This window comes from Corythoichthys intestinalis, chromosome 3, assembly GCF_030265065.1.
Source record: "Corythoichthys intestinalis isolate RoL2023-P3 chromosome 3, ASM3026506v1, whole genome shotgun sequence".
NCBI lineage: Eukaryota > Metazoa > Chordata > Actinopteri > Syngnathiformes > Syngnathidae > Corythoichthys > Corythoichthys intestinalis.
Window position 1 is genome coordinate 22,258,751 of NC_080397.1, and position 20,361 is coordinate 22,279,111.

The following is a 20,361-nucleotide window of genomic DNA, read 5'->3' on the forward strand; positions in this document are numbered from 1 at the left end:
AAATGCCTTTTTGTGTCGCATCGTTGCGCTGTCTATGATTGTAAATATTAATAGCAATGTTTGATTTTGCCTTGGCTACCAGTGCTCGCTAATAGGGTAGATGTCAGTGAGCTAAGCCGCGCTAGGCATTATGGGAAATATAGTTTTAAACTGCTGCGTTTGGAAACATTCTGGTTGCATCGTTTGTCAGTTTATTTCAATTATTGTTTGCGTGCAATCTAGAAGATTGAATGATAATAACAATTGAGTGGGAATAACATCTTGTCAACGACAATTGTCATGATAGTAATTTATAAAAATGTTTTGTTGCTGTTAACTGTGTGTGTGTGTATTGACTGGACTACATTTCCATGGGTCTGCATCGTATACATTTTTTTAGCCATTATTTAATTCCTGTATTTATTTAGCGTTTGTATTGTTTGATTATTCATAGGGGGGATTAATAAGCCTGTTGAGTAACCACTGAGAATTTGAATGTTTGTCTTTGGTTATATACCAGTATTATATGGCTTTGATTTTTTTTTTTTTTTTAATAAAACTGAATTTTTCTATCCAGGCGGAGGAGGCACACTTTAAATATATTAAAGTGATTTAGGCATCTTTGAGTGAACTTCGAGCAAAATTCAATCATCTCGAGGCCGGGCCGAAGGTCCTCTCTTTTGGAAATCAAAAAATGGTCACCCTATCACAACATAATTTCCAGCAGTCATCATAAAGGTGCCTGACCTATCTAGATAAGGTTTTTCAACTACAATTGTACTTTCTCCCTTGTGTTGTTGCTAGTTGATGACTCCAAGTGAAGCTTCAGTGTGGTTGATGTGGGATGTTACAGGAGGATTAGCGATGGAGGCATTCTTGCAAACTCCTGTTCTTGACAGTGTCTGTTGTCTGGAATGCTTGGATTGTCTGCTGACTTAACTCTTCCAGATGCGGAGCACAGGGGACCCCAGGTCCATGTCTTTTTGGCTGATGAGGCCTTCCCGCTGCATAGGAACCTTACGAGGCCCTTTTCTGGGTGCAGCATGCCAACAGCAAAAATGACTTTCCCAGGCCAGAATGGTGGTAGAGAATGCTTTTGGCAAACTTGCTTCCCAGTGGAAATTGTGCGGGCGCACAATGGAAATGCTACCAGAAGTGGTGGAACTGTGTGTTAAGGCTTTTTGTGTTCTTTCATAACTGCATCAAAACTAAGCCAGAAACAGCAGGAAGACTGAATTTACTATTGATAGCCATCCTCTTCTTGATGTAAGCAGGCTGTCTGCCAACAATGAACCATGAGAGGCCATAGCAGTGCTGGAAGTATTGACCCACTATTTTAACATCAACTATGCATTACATTAGCAGGACTGTAAATTGTGTGTGAAGTCTTTATCAACTATGATGGAACACTGCATTTTCTTTTAGTAAAATCCATTTCAACTGGCAGCTCAGGTTCTTTCCTTTATGTGTCTAGTAAACAAGTGGCCAGGGGCATGACCAGACTACCACACTAGTAATAAAAACTCCCCATAAGCACAAATATTTTTGCTAAAACAACTCTTGTTTGTTGTGTGTCAAATTTAGATGACATTTATTTTGACTCTAAGATCACTTTAAGTACATCTACAGTTTACAACGTTTCCTTCAGGCGCTCAATAAATAATGATTGTTGTAGACAAAATGAACTCAATACAACAATATATCTCATTTTATTTCAGTACACAATTATGTGTTTAGTATCCATTCTTCGCCATACTTCATCATGAGCTTTTTCTGTTCCTCTCGAAGTGCGCCTGGATGTCCGCTTTAAAGAGTAGCTCCCCCAGCTGGCCGTGCGAGGCCTCAGTCATGGCCTTCGACCTCATACACATCTGGTACCTGTCTGCAGGCAGATCACCACTGCACACCTTCTCGTGCCACATGTGAAAAATGCTGCGCGATGAAGCGCGCACTACCATCAGCTTGCTGTGCACGTGTTTCCTGTACAGGAGCACGTCCTCCATCCCCCAGCCTTTAATGTTTTGATCAAAGCCACCTGCGAAAGTTGAGCACAATGTACTATAAAGTCACAAATAGAGTTCCACTTTAGTGCTACTTCCTTTTTTTCTCTTTGATGTACACTGGTATCCTGTAGTCATATCATAATATGGTTCAAACTGTCAGTACTTAACAACATCAATAATGACAACGGGGATAAAAAGACATTGAGCTTTTAATACCAGTCAAATAGTGGCTTCATCTCTCATAATTGTTTCAATTTACATTATTTTAATTAATTCAATGTATTTTTATTTAAGTTTCCACTCTCATGTAACCCATGACTCATTTGCTGTCATTGCCATCAATGCCCCTGAAACATGCTAGCTCATGAAGAAATACAGGTTGATATTCATCAACATGCAACCCAACAACCTGATTCCGATTGTATATGGTAGATAATTTGTCATGGAGCATCTCTTCATAGTGCCGATGAATCATTACCTATGTTGAGGAAATCCGACCTGTACTGGCATGTCATACCATAGCCAAACACTCTCCAGAAACCTGTATCTTTTCCTATGATCTGAGAGAAAAATAGAACAAAACAGAAAAAAATTGGGTATTTTACTCTGAAAATACACCTGATCTGTGGTCTTTAACCCACCAGTTGTTGCTGAATTGATGGTACATGAGTGTAGTTTCTATAGATGACAGATGGGTTGTACTGGCTGAAGAGGATTGGGTAGTACACTTTTTTACCTGCTCAAAAAAATGACTTCTTAAATCAAACATGATTTATATCAAAACATATTTTACAAAATTTAAAAACATTCAGTACACAAACACTTTAGACCAGGGGTCAGGAACCTATGGCTCGCGAGCCAGATCTGGTTCTTTTGATGGCTGCATCTGGCTCGCAGACAAATCTTTAAATATCGAAAAAGTTCGTTATTCTCCTTTGCGCTGTTAGGTTTTGTGTTGGTTTTTTCCTAGTGTGATTTGTCCCTGTGATTACCCATTGATTTCACCTGGTGTGGCTGCTCCTAGTGCATCCTCCTGTATTACCCAGCTGTTCCTCGTTGTCTCGTTACCCCTTGTCTGCATGTGTGTATATAAGCTCCTGGTTTCTTTTCACTCCTTGTTGCGTCATTGTCTATGTCTGTGTCAAAATCGAAGTCCTGCCCAAGCCCTCGTATACTAAACCCTCCGATAAAGTAAGTTTTGGTTTGAACATTGCCTTTTTGATCCCTAGTCCTTTTGGTTGTAGTTTGTGCTTTTGGTTAGTTATTATTAAAACGTTTTTTGAGTTCACCGCCACCTGCCTTGCTGCTTTTTGTTTCCCTGCAATTGGGTCCACACCATCTGCCCGCGTTTTCCCTGACAACGCTGTTACCGGCATCCCCAAGGGGCCGCTGTCCCGTTTCAATATAACCGGCATTGCCAATTTAGTGCAGTAGAAAAAGTGGGTGAGCGTAAGAAGAGAGACAGGTGTAGAAGACAGTTGCGTGGGAGTGCTGTGGCTGGGTGTCCCTCACTGGCTTTTGTTTGTTAATAAAGTCTCTGATAAAAAGCCATCCGACACGTCTATGTGTTTTTATACAGCACGCCACCTACCCGAAGGAAGAACCGGACGTAGGAGCGATGACGAACGAGCCACGGAAATTTCCGGTCCACTCCTGACTACAGTTCGGAGTTGAGAGCACCGCATTACCAAACAGTGCAGATTGGTAACAGCGTATTGCGCGAAACGGCGACGGTAACCAGCGACTAGAAAGCCGGTTCGCAGTAATTTTAGTGGAAAAGTCGCAAACATACATGTCGTTTTGTCTATTTATCTACCAAGCAATCGCATAGGCAACGCAGATGAGGCAGAGACACTGTTCAAGTGGGGTTGCCGTATTTTACTATCGAAAATAGCAGCTGATATGCGCATGTACATGAGATCAGGAAGTAAACTTCCTTCGTTTTCATTTTCGTTTTCCGCGTTGTCAACTAATTTTAGAAACCCTTTTGAGAAGATGGCAAAAAGAAAGACGAGGAGTATCATACTTTTCAGCAGGACATACAGACATAAATGCGGCACCGTTTTGTTCCTCTCGGTTTGGATGAATCAGCAGATGTAAGCAACTAATCCCAGTTCAGCTTGATTGCAAAGTTTTGACCATGAGAGAGACAACAAGAGGGGAGGATTTATTCAAGTCCTTCACTGAGTTCGCTAAAGAAAAAAATCTACCGATGGATAAACTTGTTTCGTGAACATGAAAAGAGACACATCTTAAGTTTCTCAACGCCTGCATGAAGCTTAACCCCACCAAGTATCAACCAGACTACAAAGCCACACAGCACCAGAAGTCGCATTAATGGGAAGAAATACTCATCATTGATTAGCAACAGCATAACTGTTAGGTCCTCTTCCCCTTCCTTCTGAGACATGCCCACCTCCAGCAGGTGTGCATGTTTTCACTTGATTACAGGTCAGACGAGTGGAGCGGCCACACCTGAGGGCAATTAACATCAGCCAGCTTTATAAGCCAAGCAGACGCTCCACCTCGTCGCCCGATCACCTCGTCTGGTTTCGCCGTCAGTTGCTTCTCGCATTCTTTATATGATATCACTGATTCCCGGCTCACGATTACTTTGCTCTCGCCCCAGGTCCTGTCTTCTGCGCGCTCCTTTTCGGATTCTACACCTGCCTCCTTCCGAGCTTCCACGCCTGCCTCCTTCCGAGCTTCCACGCCTGCCTCCTTCCAAGCTCCCACGTCTCACGCCGGCTCACGAAGCAACCCCCATCCGCCACGTTATCTCTGGTGTCTGTAAATAAATATTACTCACCGCAACCACCGTGTGTCTGCACTTAGATCCCTCCTCGTCGCACACCCTAACAGTTTGATCGGGCCATAATGGATCTCGCAGACAAACCCACCGGTTCGCCCACATCACTCCGAGACCACCACCAAGCCATTGACTTCCTCTTCCATAAGGTAACGGACATTTCGCACTCACTCCAGGCCATACAAGCACAACTCTCCCCGCCTCCCCTTCGCCGCGCCGCCGCCTCGCCAAGCCACGTTCCCGTAACTAACCTAGTGTCATCAGCTGCAGTCAGGGAGCCGCACGTTCCCGCACCGGCGCCTTACGATGGAAACCTTGGTGCATGTCGTGCTTACTTACTCCAGTGCAGCCTGGTCTTCGAACAGCAGCCGTCCATGTATCAGGGGGATAAAGCAAAGATCGCCTACCTCATCGGCGGCCTTCGTGGGGTCGCTTTAAATTGGGCCTCCTCGGTGTGGGAGCAGGGTTCCGAGATTTGCGCCACGTACGTCCGCTTCACCGAAGAAATGCGCAAGATATTCGACCACCCCGTCCGTGGCAAAGAGGCCGCCAGTCGTCTTATGTCCGCTAGACAGGGAACACGTAGCGTTGCCGAGTTCTCCGTTGGGTTCCGGACGTTAGCCGCAGAGAGCCGCTTCAACGACGAAGCGCTACAGGCCGTGTTTACAAATGCCTTGAACGAGTCCCTAAAGGACCTAATGGCCACTCAAGAGCCGCCCGATTCTCTGGATGGCCTCATACACAGGGCGATATGTCTTGACAATCGACTTCGTGAACGCCAGCGGCGGCATCGCGAACAGCCGACCTCCCCACCTCCTCCCTCCTCTGTCTTCCGGCCGGCCCCGCCTCCTACACAGGCCGTCTGTGCTGCGTCCGCGATGTCGCCACCTGCTGTTTATGCCGAGTCAGTGCAGTTGAGAGGCAACAGGCTGACCCAGGAGGAGCGCGCACGTCGATATGCAGAGCGCCTATGTATATATTGTGCAAAAAGTGGGCATTTCCGACATAGCTGCCCTGTGCGTCCAAACTCTCCAAATGAAGGGGGAATACGGGTGAGTCACATGTCGCACAGTTCTTCACGCCGGCTGCAGCTCACCGCGACAGTCTCCTGGAAGGGCCAATCGCGCTCCGTCACTGCCCTTGTGGATTGTGGGTCGGATGAGAATTTTATTGACCAGGAACTGGTAACCCAACTCGGCCTGGAGACACGCCCACTTCCTGTGCCCTTAAAAACCACTGCACTAGATGGTAAACTTCTCTTCCATGTCGACCAGCAAACAGAGCCTATCAACCTACTCCTGTCCGGCAACCACAAAGAGGTGACCCCCTTCCTTGTCTTCGTATGTCCTCGCACACCCTTGGTCCTTGGGTTACCTTGGCTAAAGACTCACAACCCTTCCATAGACTGGACACACCCCAAGCTAACCGCGTGGAGCGATTTCTGCCTTTCTAACTGTCTCAAATCCGCTTTGGTGCCTGCTCGTCCTGTCCAGAGCGTGGGAAAACTCGACCTGTCCTCCGTGCCAAAATGCTACCACGACCTGGGGCAGGTTTTCGATGAGGACCGTGCAGTATCGCTCCCTCCACACCGTCCTTATGATTGTGCTATTGACCTCCTTCCTGGTGCGGCTCTTCCCAAAGGTCGCCTTTTTAACATCTCTCTACCAGAAAGGGAGGCGATGGAAAAATACATTACAGAGTCCTTAGCAACCGGTGCCATTCGCCCATCATCTTCCCCTGTAGGTGCGGGATTCTTTTTCATGGGCAAAAAAGATGGCGGCCTAAGACCCTGTATAGATTATCGGGGCCTGAACGAGATAACTGTCAAAAACAAGTACCCTCTTCCACTTCTTGATTCTGCCTTCACCCCCCTGCAAGGCGCTACTATATTCACGAAACTCGACCTACGCAGCGCCTACCACCTTGTCCGTATTAGAGAGGGTGACGAATGGAAGACCGCCTTTAACACACCACTGGGCCACTTCGAGTACTTGGTTATGCCGTTTGGACTCACAAACGCTCCAGCGGTTTTTCAAAACCTGATTAATGACGTCCTAGGAGACATGCTTAACAGATTTGTTGTGGTGTACTTGGATGACATCCTTGTGTTCTCCCGCACGGCAAAAGAGCACGAGAACCACGTCCGTCAAGTGCTCCAGCGGCTTCTAGAGAACCGACTGTACGTCAAGGTGGAAAAGTGCGAGTTCCACGTTCCGGAGACTGCATTCCTCGGCTATATCATAGGGCAGGGGGTGTTACGTATGGACCCAGCAAAAATCACTGCGGTCCTGAACTGGCCTCGCCCCTCTGACCGGAAGCAACTACAGCGATTTCTCGGGTTTGCCAATTTTTACCGCCGCTTCATCCGCAATTACAGCCGGATAGCGGCTCCGCTCACTGCCCTCACTTCCACTGCCAAATCGTTTCTCTGGTCCGACGCTGCCGACTCTGCCTTTTGCGACCTCAAAAGCCGGTTCACCACTGCCCCGGTGCTGGTCCATCCCAGCCCCTCCCTTCAGTTCATCGTGGAGGTTGACGCCTCGGAGATTGGCGTGGGCGCTGTGTTGTCACAACGCCGGCCTGCGGACGGCAAGATCCACCCTTGTGCTTTTTTTTCTCGCAGGCTCTCTCCTGCTGAACGCAATTATGGCATCGGGGACAGGGAACTCCTAGCGGTAAAACTGGCCTTGGAAGAATGGCGCCATCTCCTGGAAGGGACACCCCAACCCTTCATCGTACTAACAGACCATAAAAACCTGGAGTACCTCAAGTCCGCCCGGAGGTTGAACCCACGACAAGCCAGGTGGGCCATGTTTTTCAGTCGCTTTGATTTCACCCTGTCCTATATTCCAGGTAGCAAAAACACAAAGTCCGATGCCCTGTCGCGCCAATTCCAGACCGGCGAAACTAAGGAGGAGCCAGCCCCCATTCTTCCACAAACTTGTTTCATTGCCTCAATGGAGTGGGAGATTGAGCGAAAGGTGATGGACTCCCATGCTGAACACCCAGACCCTCGAGCGGGCCCACAACCTGACCTGTTCGTACCCCAGGATCTCCGTTCCCAGGTGCTGGAGTGGGCTCACTCTTCCCGGTTGTTCTGCCACCCCGGCATCCGACGGACGCTGGCTGTGCTGCGCCAGCGGTTCTGGTGGCCTACAATGCAAAAGGACACCAGGTCTTATGTTCTGGCATGTACAGTATGTGCTCGCAGCAAAACGACCACCAAGCCCAGCTCTGGCCTCCTCCGTCCGTTACCCATCCCGAGCCGCCCTTGGTCCCATATTGCCCTGGACTTCGTCACTGGTCTGCCTCCTTCCAAGGGAAACACAGTTATACTCACCATTGTGGATAGGTTCTCCAAGGCCGCCCATTTCATCCCCCTACGCAAGCTACCAACAGCCACAGAAACCACGACCCTGCTCACCACACATGTATTCCGTTTACATGGCATCCCGGCAGATATTGTCTCTGACCGGGGACCGCAGTTCACCTCACAGGTCTGGAAGGCCTTCTGTGCGGCCCTGGGCGTTGGTGTAAGCCTCTCCTCCGGTTACCACCCTCAGACCAACGGCCAGTGCGAGCGGACGAACCAGCAGCTAGAAGCAGCCATCCGTTGCACCACCCAAGCCCACCCAAACACCTGGAGCGATCAGCTGCCTTGGATCGAATACGCACACAATACCCTGCCGAATGCCTCATCAGGTATGTCTCCCTACCTGTGCTCCTTGGGTTACCAGCCTCCGTTGTTCCCTTCACAGGAATGTGACATTGCCGTCCCGTCTGTCCAAGCACACATCAATCGTTGCTCCAGGGTCTGGGAGAAAGCGCGCTCCGCGCTCCTCCGTGCTTCCGAGAAGTCCAGTGCTCAGGCTGACCGCCGCCGCAGGCCTGCGCCCAACTACACCGTTGGGCAAAAGGTGTGGCTCTCTTCGAGGACCCTACCGCTCAAGACTGAGTCAGTCAAGCTTTCCCCCCGGTTCGTGGGTCCCTTTGAAATCACCAAGGTTGTAAACCCCAACGCAGTGCGTCTCCGGCTCCCTGCACATTACCGGGTTCACCCCACGTTCCATGTCTCCCTCGTGAAACCAGTCTCCACTAGTCCCTTGGCCCCCCCTGTTCCGCCCCCTCCGCCGCCTCTGTCGGTCGACGGGGGTCCAGCCTTCCGGGTGGAGCGGCTTCTGGATGTCCGCCGCCGTGGCCGTGGGCTCCAGTACCTTGTTGACTGGGAGGGCTATGGCCCGGAGGAGCGGTCCTGGATCCCTGCCCGGTGGGTGCTGTCGCGGGCGCTCATCCGGGACTTCCACCGCGCCCATCCTGGGCGTCTCCGTCGGGCGCCTGGTGTCGCCCGTGGGGGGGGGGTCCTGTTAGGTCCTCTTCCCCTTCCTTCTGAGACATGCCCACCTCCAGCAGGTGTGCATGTTTTCACTTGATTACAGGTCAGACGAGTGGAGCGGCCACACCTGAGGGCAATTAACATCAGCCAGCTTTATAAGCCAAGCAGACGCTCCACCTCGTCGCCCGATCACCTCGTCTGGTTTCGCCGTCAGTTGCTTCTCGCATTCTTTATATGATATCACTGATTCCCGGCTCACGATTACTTTGCTCTCGCCCCAGGTCCTGTCTTCTGCGCGCTCCTTGTCGGATTCTACGCCTGCCTCCTTCCGAGCTTCCACGCCTGCCTCCTTCCGAGCTTCCACGCCTGCCTCCTTCCAAGCTCCCACGTCTCACGCCGGCTCACGAAGCAACCCCCATCCGCCACGTTATCTCTGGTGTCTGTAAATAAATATTACTCACCGCAACCACCGTGTGTCTGCACTTAGATCCCTCCTCGTCGCACACCCTAACAATAACAATGTTATTGAAAAGAATTCAGAGACTTATTGTGATTTAAAAGTGTTGAAATTACATAAAAGTCACACATTACTTGTGTTTTTAGTTTTAAACATATTGTATGGCTCTCACGGAATTACATTTAAAAATGTGTGGTGTTAATGGCTCTCTCAGCCAAAAATGTTCCCGACCCCTGTTTTGAATTAGATTTTTTTTTTTTTTTTTTTTTACACTTAGTGTGCAGTTTGCTACAAGCACTGACAAAGTGCTAGATATACATACAGATATCATTACCAACAAAAAAGACCCACCAGACTCGGCATTGACGCGACAGGAAGTCAAGAAATCGGATGTGAAGATGACGTCGACGTCACAGAAAAACATCAGTATGTCTTGGCTTTGCCGCCAGGCTTTGGCACCCACTTCCAAACCACGGCCGCTTGAGAAATCCTCATCGAGCTGGATCAGTGTGATGTTCCTGAAGTGGGTCTCCCTTGTGCAGAAGGAGAAAAAAAAAATAACACTCAATCCAATCACGCCTTAACTTGTATCTGGAAACTAATTTCCTAATTGGCCATTTTTTCCCTTGTCACGGTCACAGAGACAACATCATGGAAAAACTCTATGTTGGGCACACACTTTAGGTGTTAACATGTTACAACATTATAGGCTAAGCATCAGTCATTTGCTGAATTGCTCGGGGAGTAACATACCCCAAAACACAGGATAATCACTCGGGCTAATCTTTGAGAGACAGTCGTATCAGGCTTTATCTGACTTTGACTGTAAGGGATTAAAATGCTCAAATTGGTCCACATGAGAGATTTCTGTGAGCGGTAAATACCTGGTTGTCTCAACCAGCGTGGCTTTCACTTGGTCAAACTGCTCGTGTCCAAAGTAGACCACCGTCAGGTGGACCCTGTCATCCCCCTGGATGCACACTTCTCTATACTCAAGATCACAAGTGCATAAAAAAAGCAAGACTGAACACTCAGATCCATGATTACCTCGTTTTTTTATTTTTCAGGTGTTACCTGAAGTTACGGATAAACTGGCGGAAGGTGTTAACCCTCTTGGAAAGCGGAACGATGATGTTGACAAGTATGCTGCGTGTGTCCACCTGTGTGCTTTTCACCTTAACCAAGGGTCCAAATGGCCTGAAGAGCATCGTCTTGACGTAGTGCTGCAGCCCGTGGCCTTTGAAAATCAATTCGTATACGGTACCCCTGGTGCGCTCGGTGCGGGTCAGCCCTGACCAAAAAAACGTTAACTAGTTCAGTGGTGTCAAATATACAGCCATTGGGCCGGAAGTGGCTCGTCAGGATATCCGATCCGGTCTGTGCGGTTGTTCTGCCTGACAGGCATGTTGTAGCTCATTCATATTTACATACAGAATCACATGCTTTAATTTTTACAGTGGACTGGAGAATGTTTTATTTTTGTGATCGAGTGTGTGCACGACTGCACTTGGATCACGTTTGTGTTTGCAGTCACATTCGTTCATTCGCCCCCTTACATTCAAGATCGATTGGATCCAAAAATGTCCCAGAACCAACAGGAAATGACCTGAAATCAACAGGAAGTAACCTGACTGGGGAGGGGGTAATGAGTCAAAATGGATTAGACGTCTAGTGCTGTCATTGACAGCCAGTGAGTTAACTTATTTGGCAAAAGATAAACTGGTCCTGCTCACATGAGATCTAATTGCCATGAAAGTAAACCAAAATAAGTTTGACGCCCCTGGACTAGTCAGTATTGTTGAATAATCTGTTCATTAGTATTGTCTTAAAGGGAAGAACACTACTGATTTAAGTTGCGTGAAGACTCACCTTCAATCAAGTCTGCTGGAGAGAAGGTGCGTTTCCTTCTGCTGCTGACCAAGTGATGCTGAGGTCCATTGAGTATGTGCAAGGCTGCCTCCACACTGTCTGTTAGCTCATTCCGATGGTCCTTCCTAACAGGGCTCTCCTCAGGTTGTCTGGTCAGGCCTGTCTCTAGATGGTACACTCTGAGGAGACAAACTCACTATGTAGACTAAATAGAAAGTTTGTATTATATTTTAAAGTGATATATTTTGACTGAGTTACTAAGAATCTTCATATGATGGGAGGAGTTACTTATGGAATCTTCATCTCGTGTGCACATACACGTGCACTGCAAACTTATAGTTCATTTTCTCTCCAAATTAAAATAAGTTGTATGCTGTATTTTTAGGATATTTAATAATTTATCAAAATATTTTTTCACAACTGAATGTGATTGTGTTATAGTACCCCACAGATCTTTTTTTTTTAGATTTTTTTTTAAATTACTTTTTGTTACAGATCAACATTTTCAGTGAACATTCATTGCTAGCCCTCCCAGCTCAATTGAATCGCACATAACTATCATTGGTAGCTAATGACTAAAATGACATTATGTGTTCTAAACCCTAAAACTCACATTTTAAAAAATGAAAAATTGGACTGAATTAAATAAAAATTGGGCTGCAGCAACTAACTTATAATCCGTACATTAGATCAATATGCTGATTATTTTTGTTTCATCGATGAATTTGATATTTTAATCATTTCCATCTTGACCGTTCTTTTATGGAGAAATGAAGAAATAAGAGGAAAGTTACTGTTGAGATTGAATTTCTAAGGATTTGCACTATTTTGAGCTCAACAATTTCTCTAAACACTCGTTCTTAACCATGCAAAACGGTTTCACATGTGCATTCACCGAACCCTTCGAAATAATAATAATAATAAAGGGAGTTTTTTTGGGGGGAGGGGGGTCAAATTCAAAACCAATATAGCTAATCTAGCAAGTTAATAATATCTATGTGAATTCCTGTTCAAATGTCTTCAAATTTCAAATTCACTAGAAATAGTTTTGACTTTTGCTGTTGATTTTTACCTTTGAAAATGAAATGGAATTCATGTCACACTGTTCCTTTCTTTGTTTTCATGTCTACACTCTTGTCGCATCTTTGCATCATGTAGCTACTATTTTCGTGGCGTAAAATGACGCAAATGTTTTTGGGTTATCTACCCAGTGCACGCTGCCTGTAGGTCTGCTATACTTACTCATACCAAGTGCAAATCAACCTTCCACTGAGCAAATGAGTTGCTCCTCCCATTAGATAGAGGACTAGCAGTTGAAAGAAATGGAATAAAGTCTGTAAATTGGGGGCAAACCTGTCCATAACCGGGTCTATATTGATACTTTACCGAGAGACAGAAAGAACCAAAAGTGGTATTTGCCATGTGGCAAAATGGATTTTGCAATGTGGCATTTTTTGCCATGTGGCAAAATGGATGTTGCCATGTGGCTTTTTTTCTTTGCCATGTCGCATTTGTTTTTGCCGTGTGGCAAAATAGATTTTGCCATGTGGCATGTTTTTTGCCATGTGGAAAAATGTATTTTGACATGTGGCATTTTTATTGGTATGTGGCAAAATGGATTTTGGTTTGTGGCATTTTTTTTTTTTTTGGTACGTTGCATTTTTTGGGGGGCACAGCCATCAGTGGCATAGCCTTATTTGTGTGCCATTTGAATGTCAATGCGTTTGAATAGTGAGTGTATGGTCAAAAATCGCCGCCACATATGTTTTTCTACCATTTCAAATGAATGGAAAATTTGGACGCTCATAGCTGTCAGTGGCACAGCCTGACTTGGGTGCCAGTTGCATGTCAATGCGCTGTAATGGTAAGTGTACGGTCAAAAATCACAGCCACACGTTTTTCTGCCATGTAATGTGAATGGAAAATTTGGACGTATATAGCCGTCAATGGCATGGACGTGCATGGCCTGCAAGAATGCCATATACCCCCAATAATGCCACATACCAAAAAAAAAAAAAAATCCACAAACCAAATTCCATTTTGCCACTTGGCAAAAAAAAAAAAAACATGCCACATGGCAAAATCAGTTTTGCCACGTGGCAAAAAAATGCCACATGGTAAAATCCATTTTGCCACATGGCAAAAAAAAATGCTACATGCAAAATCACTTTTGCCACATGGCGAAATCAATTTTGCCACGTGGCGGGAAAAAAATGACACATGGTAAAATCAATTTTGCCACGTGGCGAAAAAAAATGCCACATGGCAAAATCAATTTTGCCACGTGACAAAAAAATATGGCAAATGGCAAAATCCATATTGCCACATGGCAAATACCACTTTTTGTTCTCGGCCCTGCTGGCGTATGAAAAGGGGACCCTGTTAGTCTCAATCTTTGTTGAATCCCTTACTCACCGAACCCCTGCCTCCAATTAATATTTAACCAAAACAGTTGTTGTACACAATTATAATTAAGTAGAAGGATTACGTCTCATGAGACAAAAACACTCTAATGTGCATGACAAGCCATTAAGTGGTTCTGCTTACCTTTTCAGGGTAAAAGTGTCAAATGGAATCACAACATATTCATTAGGTAGAGACACTCCCGAGTTAATCTCTGTATGGTTCAGCTGTAAGCGGAAGAACTCCTGGAAGGAAGCATACATTTATTCTTCATTTGAGTATAATATGGTTGAGAGTGTTGTTTTATTAGTTATTGTTCACAAAGCTTGTTTGATAAACCATCACACATGCTTATGGTGTTTTCCATTATGTGTTAGCATAAAACTAATGAACCTTTAAAGGGATTTAAGGATTTATAGGCTCTAATAAGCCACAATTGTTCTATTTTGCTTAAACATGTTATTAGAAATGTTCACATAAAATATTGCCATTGATTTAAAAAATCTATCATATTTAGTACATGTTTTGACCTACGGAGGGTGCCTTCTTTTATGCGCACAATGGAGGCTCTGGGTGATGACATAGATTGTCACGGTCACTAGATGAACACCACCGGGTTACTCCAATTCCTTCTACGCAGCGAGACGTCCAACGCATGTGCACATCGGTTAAAAGTGGCAAGTACTTACTATTTGTGTTTTTATTGAGTCTTTTATTACCTTTTCATTGCCTCAAAATACTTTTTGCATGTGTTTCCCTCTCATACTTTTAAGCATTGTGTTTTCTTTTGGTAGCGTTAAAGCAGATTGTTGATCCGTTGTCCACATTAGTCACGTAGCATATTTAAAATCACCCTTATTTGATATTACTACGTTTAAGTATTTTCTCACTCTCGTCTAGTCTCATCTCGTCTTTCCTGTTCATTTTGCTTTTGCTGCTCGTTTTGTGAAATATTGACAGTGCTGTCGTGCTCATTAATGTTCCCTTTCAGGTTTAAATTGAAAGGGTTGAACAGATGACATGTTTATGTCACTAGAGTCATACACTGGAAGCCCGGCAGCGTAACCATGTGAGCTCACCGCCCTGTGTCGTTAACAACAATGGGGACCTACAAGTAAACTATTTTACAAATTGTATAAAAACGAAAACATCAAGAGGAGTTTTAATATCAAATTATTTTAACTCATAGTAACGTTTATCTTTTAAGAACTACAATCCTTTCTATCCGTGGATCCCTAGGAAGCAACAGTTAATTTCTTTAAACACAATATTGCATTTTTTTTTTTATCATTCATGTATGGTTTGTAAATAAACTTTAATTGCCAATGGCATTATCTAGTTAAAGGGAAAGGCAACACGTTTACCATGTTCGCTCCAGCAGAAAGATTCTTGTTTATTGGAATTGAAAAAAATAATCCAAAAAAAAGTAATAAAGTCCAGTATTTCTGCTTGTCCGTTCCAAGACACAATACAAGGTCATGACATCATATCTTGTCATCTGACACTTTTACGGGTGCGACCACAAAAATCGTGTAGTCTGCGTCCAGCATTAGTCAGTTTACTCAAGGCACCACTGTATACTACTGATGCTTAATTGCACTAAATTTGGCACGCCAAGTGTTCAACATAATCCCAGTGTCCCTACCTCGAGTTCAGATGTTGTGGGATTTTTGTTTATGCTCTCCGGGCCCAGAGGCAGAATCCTTTTAGTTTTGGCTCTGTCCTGTGACTCCTTCAATTGCAGTGTCATCTCCTGGAGAGCCTCCTTCAGCTCCGCTATCTGCTTTTCTAGGCTGTCAGTGTAATGTTTATGCGAGTCCTCTCTCTCCTGGAGCAGCGCCATGAAACCTTCTTGCTGGGGGTCCCTCGCTGTGGGTCTGCAGGCCAGCAGGTAGAGCAGAACCGCACAGCAGCAGACGCCCATTGCCACCGGGGCCACCCGGACAAGCAGCCATCGTTTCAACATGGCTGTCCTCCATTCATGTGAATATATAACCACTGGCTAGGAGGTCAACAGTACTCAAACTTTTGAAGGAACTTTTAGAACTTTATGTGGGGTTACTTTTCCAGTATAATTCAGTCTAGTGGATGCAAGCTCCTAAAACCATTAGGGAATACAATTGAAAAATATTGTAAATGTTAATACCGGGTGGAGAAACTATCATCAAAGGGCACTGTGGGTCCAGGACATCTTTTCACCAATTTGGTGTCTTACAAGAGTAATCAGTTGATTGCAGTCAGGCCCTTCTTGTTGCCACAGAAACCTCATTGGTTAAACTGTCAGTTGGAACAAAAAACAGGACCCTCAGCAGTCCTTTAGGACTAGTTTGACCATCCCTGTGTTAATCAATCGATCCATTCTCTGAACTGTTCAGTGTCATAAGGGTCATAGGTATGCTGGAGTCTATCCCAGTTGACTTTGGGTTTTTTCTAGCTATCTCGATGGAACCCTATGTTCCGCACCCGCAAAATTTAATAGGGACACTTACCGGCCCACGTCACAGATCTCATTTGAGCCAGGCGATGTCACCCAACACCAGACATGCATCCAAAGCAAAAGACACTAAAACATTTTATATAAATACATATACTATGTATATGGCGGAAAACACAGACAAGACTGAAAAAGCAATTTCTGTTCTTGCATTCCTCTTTAAAAGAAACTGCTGTATTTTAGGCTAAAACAACTGTTGTGTTTGATAGAACAATATGTCTATATGCCGCCATAGCAGATTCATGGCGCATTAAGCCCCCAAACTATTTTTAATTTGTCCGTTTTACCCTGAAAACCCCCGTTTACAGATGTCGCACAACCACTTTTGTTTCAACCCAGCCATAAAACGAAGGTAATTAATTATATTTATTATTCAAAATGTCTGTCGTTTTTAGCTTAGAATCAATAATCGATGTCTCATATTTCGTTTAAAAAAAAAAAACGACTTAAAGAAATTATTCACTCACATATTTTAAACTTTTAAACAAATTATGTCACAATGAAAAAAATGGCGTCTGTAAAAAAGTCACACATATCTACCTTATATCTATCACTTAATTGTATTTTTTTTTGTTACTGTCGCATTTTCTCCAATATGTTAGATGATAAATAATCGATCCAAACAAAAAAAAAGGAAACAAACCCTTTAAAAGGGTAAATATATGAAAAAGAAAATCTCGACCACTCCTTGATGTCTGCGATTTCTGCATCGCGACCCTTGTTATATTACCATGTTTCACAGCTGTTGCCATTCACAGCTGTGTCTTGATACTCAGTGATACATGCTACATTGAGTTTTTGAATCGAAACAAAGTAAATACGCGATAATATCTCGTTAAAATCATGGCGTCTGTAATTCTGTTCTCGCGTGCTCTCACCTCCAGATAGGGTTTTTGCTGTTTAAAAAACTTTTTTTTTAAATGCCCTCCTGTTCAAAATTTTTCTTCCCCCAGAAAATGGAGATTTTAAGCTTTCCAATGATGTGTCACACATGCATATCGGACAATTTTGAAATTTGGCCAAATTGGGGGTCTCACAGCGGAACTTCAAGTCACCTGAGTGTTTTCCGCCATATACATTTCAATGTTTCTTGCTCAGGTTTCCTGTGTGTGAGATAGGGTCTCTTGGCTGATGACTGTAACGTGCAGCCACCTGTGTATTGCCTTTAGTACCCTACTTTTGAAATGTCCTCCCAGGGTACGGAGTAGAGGGATTGTTGTATTAGTAAATATGATTACAGTGGTACCTCTACATATGAGGTTAATTCGTTCCAGGACCTTGTTTGTAATTCGAAATGGTCGTATGTCGAGCAGGGTTTTGCCATAAGAATACATTATAATTCCATTAATTTGTTCCATAGCCCGAAAACCTACACTAAATCGTTAATAAATACTACTGGTCCTATTGCAAATAGCAATTAGACAGACCAAAACAAATAAATTATGAATAAGAGCCAGAATAATAATAACTATAATAGCTGTAATAATGTAACGAATCGGGTTCTAATGTTGCGGATGTGTTTTGGGTGGTGTACCTGAACGCTCCGCGTGACTGACGTAACAGAGTGAGAAAAGACTTTTTGCGTTCACTTTTCATGTTCAGCTGCGGCGGACAGTAGGCATGTTGTGTTGCACAAGTTCTGAAACAAAAATTAAATACCTGGCGAAGCTGTCAATTTTTTGGGCGATGTTACAATTATAATAATTGTCACCTAAAAGGTCGGAGGAGGACCGTCGAGATCGTAGACATTCTACGGCCGTATTGTCAAGCCACCTCACGGATGCGCACACCACGCTCACACTTTTCCATTATTTCCATCTTCATGTCATTGGTAAGCCTCCCCTTTTTCCTTTTTTCTCCACCTGCTCGAACATTCACGGAACCCATGTTGAGCTCTCTCACAAGAAAATCCGCCCTGCGTCCGTCTTGCGGGAAAACAAACTGCGGCGCTGTCATAAAACGTTGTATTTCGCATGTCGTCACATGTAGAAACAAATGGCGAGTCAAATTTATCGTCGGATATCGAAAAGATCGTGTCGAAGCGATTGTCGAGGTACCACTGTAATATACTATACATCTCATGCTTTTAGACAGTGAGTAGAATTCTCTGCGAGAAACAAACACCTACTAAGTGATGTTGGCCAGGTGCAATGACCGTACAAAGTCGAATATATTATCTTGAGTACACAGAAAGAATGGTGGACAGCAACCCGAGTTCTATCATTGGGTGATTTGCTGGACAGTCCGATGTCAGTGATCTCAGCAACATCAACTGTACGTAGGCGTCTGAAGAAGATAAGGCTGCTGTTTGTTTCCCCTGCCTGCATAGTGTTTGTGCCCCCGGCCGAGGAAGAGACTGAGCCCAGAATCGATTCTGTGACTTTGTATTTGGCTGCTGAACTTGGGAAATAAAACAAATCAAATTGCAATCTTTGCATCATCTTAGTTGGTGAACCATTTTCAGAGAGTATCGAACAGGCATTGGTGAGTTTTGCATTTCATTAATTTGGGCTCCTAACACAAACTAGACAACAGTTTCTATCGAGATAGCTATGAGCAATCAAAAGTCAGATAGCATAGACTCCAGTTCACCGTGAGCCAAATGATGACATGCTACAAAATGAATGTCTTACTTGATTAATAAATTATTTACACACAGTGCAGCAAATGTCATCGTTGTATTTAAGAACATGGCAAGCACACACTATTAATGACACATTGGTGCAGCTTTTAACATGAGAGGGGCAGTTAAAAGGAGATGCCAAGTGCTCAGTGACACTTTGGTATGGTGAGTGACCAGGACCATTGGCTGTCAAATTTAAAAAAGAAAATTCATCCCATATATACAGTATGGTTGAAAATTGTCAATACATACTTGCCAATAAGATCCAGTCCACTGTTGCACGCACACTTGCTGGCAAGATACACACCACTGTTCTGCATTCACTTACTCTGGATATCCAGACCACTCTTTTGGCTGACTCAGACCACACACTTTCACAAAAGTCAGATTACAAGATATTGTGCAATGAAGTCATAACGGGTCTTGGAACGGATGAGTGGTCACAAAACAAGACCAAGGCCTGCCCGATCATCCCGTACTGCCGTGACGTGCTTGGTCCGGCTAATGTCGTCGGGAGGCCGGACAAGCAACTGTCAATCAGTGATGGGAACGGAGGCACTTCATATCATAATAGTGACGGCCCCCTGCTCTCCATGGAAAGAGCAACAACAAAAAAGGCTTATTCCAGAATGACAAGGAGGGGATAATATTACCCCCAAACATAATTTGAGGTGACCAATTAGTCAACAAATTTACTACAAACAGGAAGGGATCACTGCTTATTCTGTCTGTGTTAGGTGGAGGCAACTTATGGTGTCACACACTGCCAGCATGCCCACTTTCAAAGGAAAAAAAGAGAGCGAGAGCAATTGTGACTGGCGTGTGCCAGTATTGGTCGCTATTCAATCAAATTCACAATGTAATCCATCATGGCCTCTTCAAAGAGAAATGATAATATTTTCCCATTCTGTTTTGAAATAGTTTAAGTTTAGTTGGAGCCAAAGTGTAACAGTTAATCAGTTTTGTGTACTCTTTCATACGACCATCACACTGAAGAACAAGAACAGGTTTCTTCTTTGGATGACAATGCAACTGAGGTAGTTGAGATCAATGAGGTAATTTAATTATTAGTTGGTGTGAGAGCAGAGGATGGGGTTAGATGGAGTCAACTGATTCACTGTGGCGACCCCAGATGGGAAACGCCGAAAGAAGAAGACCCTTGTTTATCAACGGTATTAACGTGCGTAACAGGGGCATGTCTTTGATTTTCTGTATTATCTCGGTTTTGTTTTTGAAGTCTGCAAATAGGTGTTCTGATATGTTAATCAATATCTCCTTCATGTACTCACAATCTGTTTTCCATGCTTTATTATCTCCCAGGTTGCAACAAAACGTGCTGCAATAGAAGTGTTCGGCGATACAATCCACTTCTTAAATCTAGTTTTGCGCTC

The 20,361-nt window shown here is 44.5% G+C and overlaps 1 protein-coding gene across 2 annotated transcripts; it reads right to left on the bottom strand.

Annotated features, from left to right (window-relative positions):
* Nucleotides 1-1,346: 1,346 nt before the first annotated feature.
* On the bottom strand, nt 1,347-19,429 carry LOC130913562 (chondroitin sulfate N-acetylgalactosaminyltransferase 1-like). Of its 2 annotated transcripts, none has more exons than XM_057832252.1 (10): nt 19,223-19,429; nt 15,499-15,826; nt 13,998-14,098; nt 11,451-11,629; nt 10,757-10,872; nt 10,466-10,572; nt 9,933-10,114; nt 2,624-2,718; nt 2,461-2,542; nt 1,347-2,014 (listed from the first exon to the last, which is right to left on the bottom strand). In XM_057832252.1, the coding sequence occupies exons 1-10, from the start codon at nt 19,288-19,290 to the stop codon at nt 1,740-1,742; spliced, it is 1,533 nt and encodes a 510-aa protein (XP_057688235.1). In that variant the 5' UTR covers nt 19,291-19,429; the 3' UTR covers nt 1,347-1,739. The 2 variants fall into 2 exon arrangements, with proteins under 2 accessions (XP_057688235.1, XP_057688234.1); XM_057832251.1 differs by having other exon boundaries at nt 10,466-10,567; nt 10,656-10,872.
* Between the last annotated feature and the right edge of the window lie 932 nt (nt 19,430-20,361).

Excerpts from the sequence above, each read along its gene's own strand:
- LOC130913562 (XM_057832251.1), bottom strand. The coding sequence starts at position 19,290 with ATGCAGAACAGTGGTGTGTATCTTGCCAGCAAGTGTGCGTGCAACAGT. Across the intron at positions 11,630-13,997 it reads GACACTTTTACCCTGAAAAG|AGTGTACCATCTAGAGACAG; the intron begins GTAAGCAGAACC and ends TTGTCTCCTCAG. Across the intron at positions 2,015-2,460 it reads GTCGGATTTCCTCAACATAG|GTGGCTTTGATCAAAACATT; the intron begins GTAATGATTCAT and ends CAACTTTCGCAG.